General features: G+C 36.1%; 1 protein-coding gene across 47 annotated transcripts in view; it reads left to right on the top strand.

Annotated features, from left to right (window-relative positions):
• Window positions 1-2,528: 2,528 nt before the first annotated feature.
• Window positions 2,529-17,404, top strand: part of mapk10 (mitogen-activated protein kinase 10) — a 135,019-nt gene continuing 120,143 nt past the window's right edge. For 30 of the 47 annotated variants that reach the window (XM_087300194.1, XM_087300170.1, XM_087300200.1 and 27 more), the window contains exons 1-2: window positions 2,529-2,579; window positions 2,658-2,749. Coding sequence is in view for 14 of the 47 variants with exons in the window: in XM_087300179.1 (XP_087156305.1) it covers window positions 2,747-2,749 (3 nt within the window). In the remaining 33 variants the exon portion in view is untranslated. 47 annotated transcript variants of the gene reach the window in all.

The following is a 17,404-nucleotide window of genomic DNA, read 5'->3' on the forward strand; positions in this document are numbered from 1 at the left end:
TAACAACAGCAGTAATAATAATAATAATAATAATAAAATAATAACAATAATAATAACAACAGCAGCAGCAATAATAATATTAATAATAATAATACAATTAACAATAATAACAACAGCAGTTATAATAATAATAATAATAATAATAATAATAATAACAGCTATAATAATAATAAAGAAACAAACAAATAAACAAACAAATATATAAATAAATAAATAGTTTTTTTTCCCATATTTTGATCCCAAGATAATTTTTATTGTTATTTTTATTCATTTTATGGTGTGTATTTTGTCATTCTGCCATTAACTTAATTATACTTTATCTGATGGACACAAATTCATATTTGACACTGACATTTAAACACAATTTTTATGCTAGACATTTACCATGTAAATTGCAAAAAAAAAAAAAAGTAAGTTCATCAATATTTAAAGATGTTTGTTCTGCCAGCAATCGTGAGGCAAATCAGATGTTATTTTCTAATATAAGTTCAATACAGTGCACAGCAGTACATGAACGTCTCCTTAGAGCATGTTCACAAAATAGGCCTTGGGGGTGTTAGTTGAGAAGTATAGAAGAATATTGTTACGTACGAGCTGTTGGACAGATAGTCCCGTACAAGGAAGGGTGCGATTACAGCAATATTCTCATAGAGACAGGGCTGTGATAGTGAGATAGACGCCCAGAGCATCTTCTCGCACATTCAGCATGTTCTGCACTTGACATTACATTAAACGTTTCTAAAGATGACAGCTTGCCTGAGAGCTGGGGCTGACAGGCTTTTTAGTATAAGTGAAAACATCACAGGGACTTGAGAAATAGAGGAGTTTTAATCAAATTACAGTCTCACAGTTAGGAACTTAAATATAATACATTGAAATGAGACTATAAAAAGAAGCAACAATGCAGTATTAATATTTTGTGTGTGTGTGTGTGTGTGTGTGTGTGTGTGTGTATAGCCTATATATATATATATATATATATATATATATATATATATATATATATATATATATATATATAGATATAGAAAAAAAATAGAAAAAATATAGAAAAATATATATAGAAAAAAAATATTGATATCCGGGATAAACATATATTAAACTACATGCAAACTATAGGTGCAGTGTTTTGTGTCACTTGGAGTACAAGGCTGTTGTCAATTTCCGAATGAATCGCAACTGAATCGTTCACTAAAACCGATTCTTTTAATTCAAAGGAACATTATACAGGAAAGGTAGGAATGAATTGAAAGTAATAAAGGTACAACATTATGGACGTTTTTGTCAGCTCTATTTCAAGCATGCTTGAAAATAATTTGGATTTAATGATAGGTTATATTTCCAATTTAATAACCATAACATCTGTAATAATGCACACAAGTATGCATATATTTCAGCAAAGATTAAAAGAATCGCATATGCATTCATTTACTATTTAAATGACAAATGTTAAATGATTTGGAGTAATGTAATGTTTTATAAGCTCAAAATAGAAGCATAAAACATTTGTGGAGTTTGCTGCAAAATGGAGTGCATTGAAGAAAAGAGTAAACCAATTAAAGCAAAATAAAATTGACTGAACTGGACAAAGAGTTCCTATATCAAAGACAAACAATGTCAAATAAGAAATTAGAAAAGCCCCTCAGCGTTTCCTTGCCTATTTTCATTTATTTATTTATTTATTTAGTTAGTTAGTTAGTTAGTTAGTTAGTTAGTTAGTTAGTTAGTTAGTTATTTTTGAAACTGGAAATCTGACGTTCTTGGTGCTTAAATGATCTGTGCATTTAGTTTAATGCAATGGCACATTGTGACTCTAAAACACATCTCTGTTAAAATGAACCAATTACTGCAGGCTTTAGCAAAGTCCAAGGTACCGCTGTATGGACGTTGTCAGTTTTTCTAATTTGAGCATGCTCGAAAATAGTTTGGATTAAATGATCCGTTATATTTACAGTATAATAACCATAACATCTGAGTATGTTAGCCTACCTTCCGTTGATTTATAATTGCTGCATAAAATTGAACTGAAATCGCAATTTTTCGTGTGTTTCTGTTTGTTTATAAAAAGTGCAATGTGTGCCAGAGCAAAAAACAAAAATTTGACCGAAATAAATCGTTTGAGAATATCATACTTATTAATTCACTCGCTCTGATCTTGCTCGACCACAATTGTAAGCATATCGAGATAACAACACGCTAGATCCGATTTCAGTTATACTTTTTAATAGCCGCCCCCTAAAAGTCTCTTGTGTGGCGATTCATTTTAACTGATTCTTCGAACGAACCGATCGCTTCAAAAGAATCGCCTCGCTCTGTCTCTCTGCCCGCCTCCAAACACGCAGTCGGCGGTCATGTGCGCAAAGATCCGCCAATCTCCAGATGCGCGATCAGAGCGCCGCTCCTTTCCATCTCCTCCTCACTCCTATGAGACCGCTCTCGTCTTTGACGTCATCGTGTGCTCCCTCCCGTTGCCAGGCAACCCGTCTCCCGCACCCCCCACTCTCTCCTCCTCCTCCCGTTTTGCCATCACTACGCTGGTAGGATCCATAATGGTACAGGCATCATTCTGCAGCACAATGGTGAGCGCGCAGTGATTCAGCATCGCAAACTCAGGCTTTAATCCAGCGTTAGACTTTCTTTTCATCTGTTTGATACAGTGGTTTTTAAAAGCGTCGCCTGCCGGGATGTTTTGAACAGGACTGGACTGTCACCGGACCGGGATCATCGGACGGGCAGCTGGCACGGAATGGTAGGTCGGTCGGTCGGTGGGGAGATGTTGATGCGGGAACCTGAAGGGTGGGGTGATGAATATTGATCGAAATGAAGGTTAATGAAGTCGATGCTTTCGCGGCTTAGCCAAATAAATGATCCGTCACGAATGTCGAACGATGTCCGAAACGGCAGGATTTCTCCGGTGTTTACCAGATCTGAGCGAGTGCGAGCGCACGTCCATCCGTGTTTTTCCTGCATCACTCGCGGTCCTGCATCATCATATGTCCTGTTTTCAGGGACCGCAGGCCTTTGTTAGAATATGGATTGATGGAATCTGGAGTCACAACAATGACGTGATTACGCAAAAGTCGATTCATTTACATGCGTTTCGGATGTTTGATTCCAATATTATATCATGTTGCATTTCAAAAAATGCAGAATTGCTAGTAAAATACTTTATATGGTATATTTTCACAATATGTCTCGCATTTGATGTTTTTAAGATGACTGAAGTGTATAGGTGCTGGAGTCTGAGATGGGCCATATGGTAATTTGTTTATTTATTTATTTAGTTCACGTTGGAAGCCTGAATAACAGGAAGCAGGGTTAAAACACACCTCATTTTGACACAGTTTGATCAAATTTGAAGTTTATTCCCAATTATGGTTGGATAACCACTATTTAGGAACAACAATTAAACATTAAATGCATGAAATGAAACATTAAAACATGTTTAGATGTTTTTAGATGTGTGATGCATGATGGAGCATTTTTTATAATAAATATTTTTGGTTTCCATTTTGAGATATCAAGAAATATTGAGTGAACATCACAGGATGTAATGTTTTTTATGCACTCTAGTGCATAATGTTTCATAAGACTGCATGGAATAATAACTTCAAAATTTATTAAAATTCCAAAAGGGCATTTATATAAATGTTTTGATGCAGAAGTGGCTATGTTTGTTTATACATTACATTACATTAATATATTGACTTGAAGTTATTTATATTATGTATTGTGAGCTGAAATAAAATACATTTGCCTTTTTGAAAATTTCGTAAGATACAATATGACATTTTATTCTCAATGAAGCAATATTGGAATTAATAGGATATTAATAATCATATTTATTTTCAATCAATAGTTCTAGCATTTGATGCTTTATGCTGCTATTGATGCATATTTGAGTTCATGCTGGGGTCTAAGATGTTGAATATTTATTTTATCTTATTTTATATTTTTAGGAAGGCTACCATAGTGATGTTAATCTATTAAAGTGCCATAAAGCAGTAAACATTTTACATATGAAGAGTTTAGATGCAAAAACCTCTAAGTGCCGTCTGAAATTTCCATTGAAAATAAACATTTTTCTCAGCTTCCTTTGTTAATGTTGAGTTAGTTCTCTTCAAAGACCATAAAAGAGAATTATTCTTTGCCATAAAAGTGATACTACTAAACATACACACAGGAGCCTGATAAAAATAATTTTAGAGGAAAATTTCAGACGGCATTTAGAGGTTTTTGCTACTAAACTCTTCATTTTATCAACTGAGTGCTTCACACTATGGAACAATCTTTCCATTTGGTATTTTGAACTATTTTGGTTTCCACTTTATGCGTTATACGTTATGCTTTTTATTAAACTATGTGGAATAATTCAAAAGTGCATGTACTGTACATGTATTTTTACTCTGTGCCAAATATATATTATATATATATTATTATATATTTGGTACAGAGTAAAAGTGGCTATGCATTAATTTACTGATTAAATGACAAAAGCAAAATGATTTGGAGCAATGTATTGTTTAATAAGTTTAAAAAAGAAGCATAAAACATTTGTGCAGTTTGTTGCAAAACCGATTGCATTTGTGAGAACAGTAAACTAATTAAAGCAAAAGGAATACACAAAGAGTTCCATTATCAAAGATTCATGTCAGATCTATAAAAAAAAGCCACTCAGGCTTTCCTTGCCTATTTTTTAAAGCTGGAAATTTGACATATGCTGAAATATTTCTTGGTGCTTTAATAATCTGTGCTTTTGTTTTAATGCAATGGCACATTGTGGTATCCTCTGTTAAAATGAGCCAATTACTGCAGGCTTTGGCAAAGCGCTATGCATATTCTAAGGGACGGCCATGGACTAATCATCCTTAGCCCCACCAAAAAACAACCCCATATGGCTAATTAGGCTGTTCCATTGTGTCTGTATATTGTTTAATCCTACAACACTGGGTACCCTGGTTATATTCGCCTCACGCTTCAGTGTCAGAGGTTGCGGCGATCATCTGAACTCTCGTATTCTCCAGGTACGCTGACATTTTGATTAGGATTAAGAGAGTGATTTTGTGAGGGAACTGCTGAAGGACAAAGCCTTGAGAAGCCGGTATTTTGTCGCCATGTGGCTTGAACGGTTCAGCAAACAATTCTTCTCTGTCAATGTTTTTTCAAGGACTTGACTCTTTTACCTCAATAGTTTATTGTAATGAATAGTATCTTGACCAATGTAGTCCACTACATTACTGTTATCTATATTTATTAGCTGGCTTGTTTGCTTAGTAAGTTATTCATATTGGATCAGTATCCTTCTCTCTATTTGCCCAGCCCCATTTAAAATATGTGTCTTAGGCCAGTGTTTCCCAACCCTGTTCCTGAAGGCACACCATTAAACATTTTCAACCTCTTCCTAATCAAGCACACCCAAATCAACTCATCAGAACATTAAAAGAGACTCTGAAACCGGAAATCCAGGTCTCCAGGAACATGGTTGGGAAACCTACATTTTCGCAAAATGTAAAATACGTTGCTCTGGTTACGTTTCATTGTACGTTTCAAACTACAAATCCACAAGAGGGCACTGTTTACATTTTCATAAATCTGAAAAAACATTACTTAGGGCAGGGGTGTCCAAGCTCTGTCCTGGAGGGCTGGTGTCCTGCAGATTTTAGCTTCAACTTGCCTCAACACACCTGCAAGGATGTTTTTAGAAAGCCTAGTAAAAGGTTGATTAGCTAGCCCAGGTGTGTCTGATTGGGGTTAGAACAAAACTTTGCATGACACCGGCCCTCCAGGACCGAGTTTGAACATGCCTGACTTAGGGTGTGTTTTGTTGTATATTTGTATGTTCCTGTGCACGCCCACTAGAAGGCGGGGCTTGTCTTACAATTCACCAAGCGAAGAGATCATGCACAGATCTAATGACAAGCATTCAATCCCTTTCATAACTGTTTGTGCTCATTTAAGACACAGTTAGTTGTATTTAAGAAAAAACACGCCAACACAGACATGTTTACACTTTATTGAGTGTATTTTTCAGTTAAAAGTCTGCGTGAGCCGAAAGTTGCTGACACTTTTATTTTAGTGTGTTGATGTACTTCAAACTGAAACTGAATATTTAGTAGGGGGTGGGGTTTTCATTTTGCGCATCATTCCTATATATCCAGCTAAGGATAATAGGGGCATGGTTAAAAATTTTGTGGCTAAAGCCATCAAACTGACATCAAAAGAGATGGACGCCATTTTGATTAAAGATTACCAACTATTTTTTTTTCAGTGGATTAACTTGAATGGATGAATTGTTCACCTAAAGAACAACAATGTTCGCCAGCAAAATAAACACAGAAACACAAATTCAAACCCTAAAATTTCCACTTTAGTTCCACTTCAAATCGTGCGTAACAGAAGATACTCAGGGAAAACTGTTTGTTTATCAAATTTCATGAATTGACTGATGTGGGGGTTGCATAGGAAGGGGACGGTGCATGCATTTAATAGAAAAAGGAAGGGAATGCAGCCATCTTTATTATCATGTTATAGTTTCAAGACAAAAAACAAAAAACAAAATCTCTTGTCATTATATCACATTTCAGACCAATGGGGCCGCCTGTTGGTTTGGTGTAGCTATGCAAATAAAGATGATTGACTGTGCATAGATTGACAACTTTCATAGACATTAAAATTACAGGAAAATATTTAAACGGGTTGATAGTGGTATAAGATTCAGGAGAATCCAGAAAAGAAACAGGATGGTTGACAGATGTGCAAATCATAGACACTGTTTCACAGTTTTATGATATTTATTTGGGCAAAATAATGACATAAATCTTATTAATAAGCAAAAGCTACATAAAAATAATCTTTTTTTTCATTTGGCCTATTTCCACTGAGTGGTACGGTACGGTTCGGGATGTTTTTATGGCCGTTTCCACTGCTAAAAAGCGAAACATACCATACTTTTTGGGTATGCTTCTGAAAGGGTACCTATCACAACAAAAGGGTACCAAAAGGCGGAGCAAAACATGTAGCAGAATGCTATTGGTTTACAGAGATACGTCATTAGCTCATGCACAAGCCAAGAGAATGAAAACAAAGGAACCGCTATTTTTAATACACAGCCAAGACATTACACTGTAATAATATATACATATAATTACAAGCCATGGTCGACCCGAGCTTAAACAAACCTTGTCATCGTCTTGATGAACAGCTACAAAGCCAAGAAGAACAGCAGAGTCTGTGCCCCGTAGTTGTTCACAAGGCCGTCTAAAGGGCCAGAGGTTCCACTTTCTCAAGCGAACTCGCGTACATGTCTATATTTGAAATAACAAACTTCTTAAGATGATAATAATACTGTGCACATGATTATTCAAGTGCTTCTGACAGTCGATCCTTACAGAAATGAACAAACGCCACAGCGAAGCGCGAAAAAACAAAGGAGAAGCCTGAAAAAACAAAAGAGCAAATGATACTTTCAGCAACCTAAAACATAAACAAACTGACATGTTTAACTTATTTATCATTGCCTTTTGGGCTATTATGAACTCGGATTGACAAATTACTTTCTAACAAGAGGTTACATGTGCTGGTGAAGATGAAAGATACAGATGAGAGGTTTGCAATATATGTTGCGTGTTGTTTTTGAACCCTAATAAGAACTAAATGTATACTGTGTGTAGTTTTTCTTTAACTGTTAACAAATTTGAGACTGTAAGGGTCTGTATGTGTTCATATATGTTGCATTTATTTATTTACAGTAGGCTATGTCACACTGTGCTTGATTTGCAGTTATAATCAAATCATGTTCATAGAAAGGTTAGTAATTAACATTTATACACAAGTATATAAGTATGTAAAGCATCTGTTTTGTGAGAAGTGCTTGTCATATGACATATGAACGACCCGTACAGATTTACTTTGATCGAGATTTCCTCAAGCTAGAATGACGTCGACTGAAACTTTATCAGGCAGTGAAAACGAACAATTTGCTAATAGTATTATTAGTGTGAAAATAAATAAAAGTTGTTGGTGCTATACTGCTCCAATGCATTAAGTTTACCAATAAACTTCAGTCAAACCTATGTTTAAATATATTTTTAGCAGTTTCACAAAAGTGTTGGCAAAATCACGTATTTCCAATTTCCTAAATGGAGTCGTGTCTATTTCAAAACAAAATACAGTGCTTTACATCAATGGCTAGTTGCAGTTTATATAACGATACTCACTGGTCATCAAGTCTTGAGGTTCTAAACTGGAAATTACATCTCTCTAAATGTCACATACTAGCTCTGTGGGATTACCGAATCGCATTTTTAGTCTCTGCTGTACAGTTCCCAGAACAGTCTCACTTAATATTTAATGTTTGGAGCCAGTAGCTTTACTGTGTGTCTGGCTGATTGTGGTTTGGATTAGAGGACTCTGGTTAAGCCATCTCAGCGCTGTTGTTATGTTTCTATCGAAGGCCCGTATTATGCAACAAAATTTGGCGTATTGAAGGCCAAAGCCACTTGTAATGAGTTTGTAGATGATGTCACTGCTAACCAGGGAACACAATGTTACTGGAATGGCATCAAGCATTAGCAATCTGCTGTTATCAACACTTGTTAATGTCACTGTTTGAAACATTCATCTTCTTGACACATGTATTGAGGGATGGCTTTGTGGGTCGTTGGTTTCGTAAAAGGCTTTTTTAAATAAGTCAGAAGTCTTTCTTTCTCTTGAAATGTTAGTGAGTGAGCGCATGTCAAATATTGATGAAGGAATTAGCAGTCATTAATATACTTTAGATTTAGAGAAGAATTATGGTGCAAAATGGCATTATAGTTGGCCCAAAATCTCAGTCACTTAATCTGAAAATGGCTATGAGTTTTAAGTATGATTTGGAAAGAAGATTATTCAGGAAGCTTGTTTTTTTTTTTTTACAATGAAATTATATTGGGACAATTATGCTATTAAAATGTAAACTAAACTGTAATAAAAAGTTAGTTGTGATGTAAAAAAAATTATAAATTTTTTAATGTTTTTTTTTTTCCGTTAAATTCGCTTAAATTTTTATTTTTAATGATTTGAATTCTGAATTTTTTAGCCTCCTGACCTGGAAACAGGTATATTGTACACTACTCGACAAAAAGGCTTGTCGCCTATCAAAGTTTTAGGAAAAACAAATGATAACTTGACCTTGGTATAAGAAATGACTTATATGAAAGGGGAAGGCCACTAAACAACGCTTATTTAAAAAAAAATATGGTCATGCCTTGATTTTTACTTATTTCTTTAGGACAGTAATTTCTGACTTTGCTTAGACAAAAGTCTTGTCATGTAACAGAAATAATGTACAGTATAGAATATAATGTCATGGTGCAGTGGAAAAGGATTAATGTTGTGTATGACTTCCATGAGCTTGGAGGACTGCATCCATACATCTCTGCAATGACCCAAGTAACTTATTAAAAGTTAAAACTTATTATTAGCTAAGAAAGCATTCTTGCAGGACTCCCCGAGTTTATCAAGATTCTTTGGATTCATCTTTAATGCCTTCTCCGTCTTACCCTAGACCTGCTCATTAATGTTCATGTCATTTGACTGGGCTGGCCAATCCTGGAGCACCTTGACCTTCTTTGCTTCCAGGAACTTTGATGTGGAGGCTGAAGTATGAGAAGTAGCGCCATCCACTCTGCAGATCTCTTGCACGCCCCCATACTGAATGTAACCCCAAACCATGATTTTTCCTTCACCAAACTTGACTGATTTCTTTGAGAATCTTGGGTCCATGAGGGCTCCAATAGGTCTTCTGCAGTATTTGTGATTATTGGTATGCAGTTCAACAGTTGATCATCAGAAAAATCTACCTTCTGATACTTTTCCAAATGATCAAGTCAAGTTATTATTTGTTGCTCTTACGACTGGAATTGACGACAAGAATTTTGTCAGGTAGTGGATTACAAAACACAATGATAAAAACCCATCAGATTTAAAAGGTGCAAACTTGGAATTCTGAGAGAAAGGAGTAATAATAGTAAGACAGAAAACAAAAGGAAGCAAAACTAAATTAAATTAAGTCTATTTGATTTAGGTCTAACTCAGAAAGTAAAAATAATAAGCTTCTAAAGGGAACCATAGACTGTTAAAAAGATAATTTACCTAAAAATCTTGTTTTTTTTCTCATCATTTAGTCACACTCAAGTGGTTCTAAACTTTTATGATTTTCACAAAAACACAAATCAAGATATCATGCATTGATGTCCATAGTATGAACAAGAATACTATGGAAGTTAATGGCTGTTTTTCCCTCAACATTCTTCATAAAATCTTCCTTTTGTGTTCAACATTTGTTTGTGGCCATGTGGAGTGAAAGGATGCTCACTATGCATGTAGTTAGAGGGGTGTGGCTTAACACCAAGCTCCACCTGCTCTTTGCAGTTATTTATTATCTATTTTATTTTATACTATAAAATCAAATTGTGTTCACTAATCCACAAGCTCGGCAATGCTTAAAATAAAGTTGCGTTTTTCATTCTGTGATGCCAAAAGCTTCCAGTCTGTCGTGAAGAGGTTTAGCACCACATTTGCCATTCTGTACATAATAAAATACTGTTTATCAACAGTGCTCAGTAAAGTTTCAGCCCCGAGGAGTGTGTGAGCGAGCCGATGGTTTTAGGATACACACCACTAAAGCTGGTGGGATTGACTATGATATTACTGAACACAACAGCCCGTGGCAAGACAACTATGACTTTATCGATAGCTTTTCACTTTCATGTTTGACCTTCCTGCCTCGCTTCAAAGAGAACATTCATCATTACTCTTAGCATCTCATGTAAGCCAAATAAATGTGGAAATTTTAGAGAATATATTTTAGAGAATATATATATATATATATATATATATATATATATATATATATATATATATATATATATATATATATATATATATATATATATACACACACACACACACACACTTACCGGCCACTTTATTAGGTACACCTTACTAATACTGGTTTGGACCCTAAATTCAACAAGGTACTGGCAATATTCCTCAAAGATTTTGGTCCATATTGACATGATAGCATCATGTAGTTGCCGCAGAGAAGATTTTTTTTCATCAAACATAATAGTTTTTAATACCTAACAGCAAAATAACTGTAATAACTGTTCATCTCTTATGTGTGTGTGTGTTCATTTATTTAAGTATACACAAAGATGAATAATGTCTATTTTTTGAGTTAACTTTTGTTCCCCATATCATTACTATTAGAGATTTCACCATCTGATTCTCAGATAGTATAGTATGACACAACATTTTGACTTCCTGTAAATAATACTGATCAATTATATACCCTAATTCAAGTAAATTAAATGAGTTAACAGCATCGGTGCAATACAGACTCTTTTTTAAAGTCTTGTCTCATTTATTCATTCATTTTCGTTTCAGCTTAGTCCCGTAAGTCTTGAAGTTAAAAGAAAAGTTGATTAATGTCTCTGATCTATTGTGCTGTCAGAGAAATTCATCTCTGGAGTCATTAGAGTAAATGTCATGAATTCAAATATGTTACATAAATAGATTTCCGCTTCATTGGTTTGAGCAGGTGTGTGTTCTGCGCTCATTAGTGTCTATAGGTGTTTGTCTGTGTGAGAGTTTGAGACTATTCACTTGCATTTTATAACAAGTGAAAGTGTAATGCCGGGTAATTCAGATTTTACAATATACAGTTTACACAAGTTTACATAGGATGTTGTGTTTTAGGGAGATAGTTCACCTAAATGTATATTTTTGTCACCATTTATTCACCTTTAACTTATTTCAAACCTTTATGAACTTCTATCTTCTGCTGAATACTAAAAAAATATTTAAAAAAAAAACATGTTAAAAACCTGTAACCATTGTGTTCCATGGTATTTGTTTTTCTTACTATGGAAGTTAGTGGTTACAGATTTTTAGCTTTCTTCAAATTATTTTGCTTTGTGTTCAACTGAAGAAAGATACCAGGTTTAGAACTATTCCATTAAGTGATCACAGAAATTCTAAAATGGCATGGTGGCCTATAGAGCTTAAATGTGCTGCAAGTTAAAAAACAAAAACAAATGCAAATAGGAAAACACTTAGCAAATGGAGAAAACATGTTCATCAATTTGACAACACATGCAAATTCTCACAACAATGTACGTGTGTTGGGATCCCAAAAAGTGACAAACCAGACTGCTTTCTGTTTACAGTCAGTCCTGTTGTCAGAAATCTGATTGGTGAATTAATTTGTCAGATTAGTGAGGCTAAAAATATCCAAACATCAAGAAACCAAAACACCAGCATTTTAAGGTGCTTTCACACCTAGACTTTTGTTTCAGGACCTGGCGCAAAACTGGTTCGTTTGTCATACTGTATGTGGATCCAGCAATTGCGCTCGGATCCGTGCCAAAACAATCACTCCGAGATCGCCTGAATGCGGTGGTCTCGGCTCGATTGAAACGACCTCTGGAGTGAATCAATTGTAGTGAGAAAGCAATACTATCCGAACCAGGCTATTTCAAAGTGTATTATGGATATGCGGCATATATGGCTATTTGAAGAGAGTTATGAAGCGGGATGCCATCATTAAATGTGTGTTTCATGTCAAATACAAAAGTGAAAGCATGCTAACTATTAACCAAAGCTGTTTATCCGCTGTTTAACTGCAGTCTTGGTTTATCTGTTATTTCTCTCTATAATGTAAAGCCTATAATGCATAAGCCAATGGCTCTGTATGAGAAAGTCTTACCACTGATTTATATTTGGTGACAATGTGTGTCAAAATTAAAGCACAGCTTTTCGCTTATAATGTCTTTTTGCTCATCGTCATAAATTAAAATAAGGACACATGGTAGCTGAGTGGGACTCCATAAAATAAACCTTGAATCTCTGACCAATGTAAAGAGAGTTTATTCGCACGTGACTTGTTTTAGCTATTTTGGTCCATTTAACTTTGCCATTTTTTTAATTTCCCTACTAAAAACACTCTCAAATTGAATCTCTTCAAAACTTCTAGGCAATACATTCCAAGCAACAGAGCTGGTGCACACAAAAAAAAAATCTCTACCTGTTTCACTCTTAAATCTACAAAGATAATTATCCCGGCTACTCGCTCTTGTGGAATGACAGTGTACCTCACTAACTAAAGCATAATAATCAAGATTACATTTTGGAACCGTTTTTCTAACATAGCGACTATCACGAGAGTAAATCGTTATGTAGTCTAAAGCCGGCATTTAGTAAGTCATCAGTTTAGAGAGAGTTCTGATTAAACCTGGCAATACTGCAGCTGCCGGCAGGGATTTATCTGATAGTATTAATGTGACAGGACGTCAAAGCACTTGAACATCTGCATCTTTTTTATATATTGTATCTGAGTTTTATCCAATGAAATGATCAGGCGTGCATTTCTGAAAACTGTCGTTAGCCAACTAAGGTCTCAAGTTCCGTCATTACAAACATAGTTTGTTGATTTGCCGTTTCCTGAATCCATCCTTCCAACAAACATTCGCAAACTGCATCACAAACTTGTATGCTTGCTTCTTGATAAATAAAAAAGTTAGTTTTGATAATCTTCAATCAAATTCTGACCATTTTCTTCTGTGTTTGGAGTGGGGCTCTTGTTTAAATGTCACTTTAACAGCTTCAGCCACAATATTTTGAACTCTTTCCCCTTTACCGTTAGTTTGCTTTGAGGGCATGATGTGCAGAAAGAAAGCCCCGATCTCTATTCAATATTCCATTGGAAGTACATCAACATACTAAAATATAAGTCTCAGCAACTTCTAGCTTTCTCAGACTTTAGAGGGTAAAATGGAATAACAGTGGTTTTGAGAGGTTTAAGATGGAGAAGAGAGAAATTAGTGAGTGATGGACTACAGTTCATGAAAAAAAAAGAAAAGAAAAACAACAGAGCTTGAGAAGTGAAGAGGTCAGAGCTTAAGCAGTGGGTTTGCCCCTGCCGTCCGGTGTGATTTGGTCTCATGCTGATCAGGGAGGGAGTAATGAATGAACAAGTGTGTTTACTGCCTGGGAAAAAGCTAAAGACTCAGCAAGATATATCCTGAAACATCTCCACAACAGAGAGGTGCATAAATACTGCACATACCATAGACAGATACTGTTTTTTATAGAAATAATCAACGTAATCTCGCGCAAATCTTAACTTTTTGATTTAGTAGCTAATTTGTATGAATTTGTAAGATCACATTCGTACAATAAGAGTACAATTTGCTTATCCCCCGATGATGACTTGGTTTAAAGAACCATATTTTGCATTATGAAATGTCAAAATTCGGTTTTGGGGGTCTCCATCAAGTGTCTGATAATCTGCATTTATTTTTACCTAATTATCCCAACGACTCCCATATGATTTGTTCAGCGATTCATTTGTTCTCGAACCCCTCTTTAGTGCAAAGCAAATCTGTGCTGATTGGTCTGATGACCCAGTCGGTTATTATTGATCAACTGCTTTCAGAGCGTGACAAAAAGAAACGCCCACCACAGCGATGAAGTAGCACACAGAGTATGTGAGAGCCCAATGCAGGAATGCAATAAAGCAATGCTGTTAACACCAGCATATTCCTCTACTCTTAACGCTAATCCTAAGTAATAACAACACACATTCTGTATTAATCCACGCAGTGGCAAAAGTTAAACTATTTTGAAAATTGACACCACGCACCAAGTGTAGGAACAGCTGATGGTGGTCATAGCAAATGCAAACGGCAGAGGATCGCGAGTTCAGAAACCCATTTAAATCAGTAAAGGAGCAAGCAGGCGTTGCATTTTTAACATGGTTTTGAACGCAATATGTGAATAGCTGCATCAAGGTTTAACCTGAGTGATACAGAACAAACACTGATCTATAATAGATAAGTGATTACATATTTTGCAAACTGCACAAAACGAGGCAACAATTTTAATTACACTTACATGTTATGATCCGGAGGAGGATGAAACTGGTCCATGAGAACTGTAACAGTTACTGACAAAGTCCCTGTCAAAGTATCTGCTGCTCCTTGCTTTAATAGCAAACGGCCGACAAATTCTATGCAGCAGCGTAGGTTATTGTATCAATCATCAGAAAAATGACAGGAACAAACACAGCACACGGTTGGCTATACTGTGGTGTTGTTGTGAAAATTAACTTCAACCCTGCATTTCCCGCAGCTGAATCTCCATCTGTCAGTGATCGTCATCTTCGCTTCATGATCAGACCCGTGATCCTCCGTGCTCCGCTAGTGTCTGAAGTGAAAGGCCTATTCACATTTTACCGCATCTGGAACTACATATTTGGTAATATACCGTATCGATGTCGACGCGTTTAAGCAAAAGATCCGAACCCAACATGATTCATTCATTCGACTCTGAGTCGACTATTTTATTAAAGAATCAATAGTTTTAAACCCAGCGCACTTTCAGATACAAACCTCAGCTGCATGTTTTCATTCATTTAGTGCTGTGTTACACACTGCATAGAAGGTCAATTTGGAAAAACGCATAATATGGGGCTCTTTAAACATTTTTCGCCCCTATTTTCATTGATAAAATGAACACTAACGAAAACATACTGAATCGCGACTTCAAAACGGTGCTACGTGCCCAACTGTCATTGTTGTGTATCATTACACCCCACACAGACAGAAAGATCAATCAGTTGATCACATTTCAAGTGTTTAAGTCGTTTTCTGTATATATTTTTTTAAAATCTAGCTCAATGTCCGGATCTGTTGATCAGGACTGTGCAGGAATGTGAATAATTTAGATGTTTTTTGTACTGTGCCCTATAGTTGTAGAGTGCGTTATGCAAGAGACAACTTTAATTGCCTCAGCACACTAATGAGATGTTATTAGCGCTGCGCTTTGTTTGTGCTCTTCTAATAGTCATCCAAACAAGTGTTTGGACAAATGTCATTTCCCCCCGGGAAAACCCCCCTGTCCTGGAGACTGCTTTCCTTGAACTCTTCTGTCTACTATGTAGGAGCCATAATTTGATTTAATATAATTTACTAATAGTGCTCTGATTCATGTGTAGTTTACATGTTTATATGTTTAGTTGTGTACATTTGTTGATTTCACCCCTACTCTTTTGTTTGTAATAGTTTGCTCCACCCTTAATGGACTGTTTAAGTTATATTAGCAAGAAGGTCGTTGGTTCGAGTCCTGGCATTTTTTGTGGAGTTTGCATGTTCTCTCCATGTTGGCATGGATTTCCTCCGGGTGCTCCAGTTCCCCACACAGTCCAAAGACATGCGCTATAGGTGAATTGAATTAACTGAATTGGCCGTAGTGTATGAGTGTGAATAAGTGTGTATGGATGTTTTCCAGAACTGAGTTGCAGCTGGAAGGGCATCTGCTGAGTAAAACATATGCTGGATAAGTTGGCAGTTCATTCCGCTGTGGCAACCCATGATGAATAAAGGGACTAAGCCGAAGGAAAAGGAATGAATGAATAAAAGACCATGGTTAACTTTTGGACACACTATTTATTTTTTCAAACACTTTTAGGATGAATAGTGAAAGAATTGCGAAGCAGCATAAGAGATTTAATATATTTTAAAATGCCTTTTTTTTACAGTCAGCGCGATGGTTCAATTGTTGCTATCGCCTCACAGCAAAAAGATAGCTGGTTTGAGTCCCAGCTGGGCCAGTTGGCCTGTCTGTGTGGAGTTTGCATGTTCTTCCCATGTTGGCATGGGTTTCCTCCGGGTGCTCCAGTTTCCCACACAGTCCAAAGACATGCGCTATAGGTGAATTGAATTAACTAAATTGGCCGTAGTGTTTGAGTGTGAATAAGTGTGTATGGATGTTTTCCAGAACTGAGTTGCAGCTGGAAGGGCATCTGCTGAGTAAAACATATGCTGGATAAGTTGGCGGTTCATTCTGCTGTGGCGACCCGTGATGAATAAAGGGACTAAGCCGAAGGAAGAGGAATGAATGAATAAAAGACCATGGTTAACTTTTGGACACACTATTTATTTTTTCAAACACTTTTAGGATGAATAGTGAAAGAATTGCGAAGCAGCATAAGAGATTTAATATATTTTAAAATGCCTTTTTTTACAGTGAGCACGGTGGTTCAATTGTTGCTATCGCCTCACAGCAAAAAGATAGCTGGTTTGAGTCCCAGCTGGGCCACTTGGCCTTTCTGTGTGGAGTTTGCATGTTCTTTCCATGTTGGCATGGGTTTCCTCCGGGTGCTCCAGTTTCCCACACAGTCCAAAGACATGCACTATAGGTGAATTGAATTAACTAAATTGGCCGTAGTGTTTGAGTGTGAATAAGTGTGTATGGATGTTTTCCAGAACTGAGTTGCAGCTGGAAGGGCATCTGCTGAGTAAAACATATGCTGGATAAGTTGGTGGTTCATTCCGCTGTAGCAACCCATGATGAATAAAGGGCC

Source organism: Danio rerio, chromosome 21 (genome assembly GCF_052040795.2).
Source record: "Danio rerio strain M-AB ecotype USA chromosome 21, GRCz13ab, whole genome shotgun sequence".
Lineage (NCBI taxonomy): Eukaryota > Metazoa > Chordata > Actinopteri > Cypriniformes > Danionidae > Danio > Danio rerio.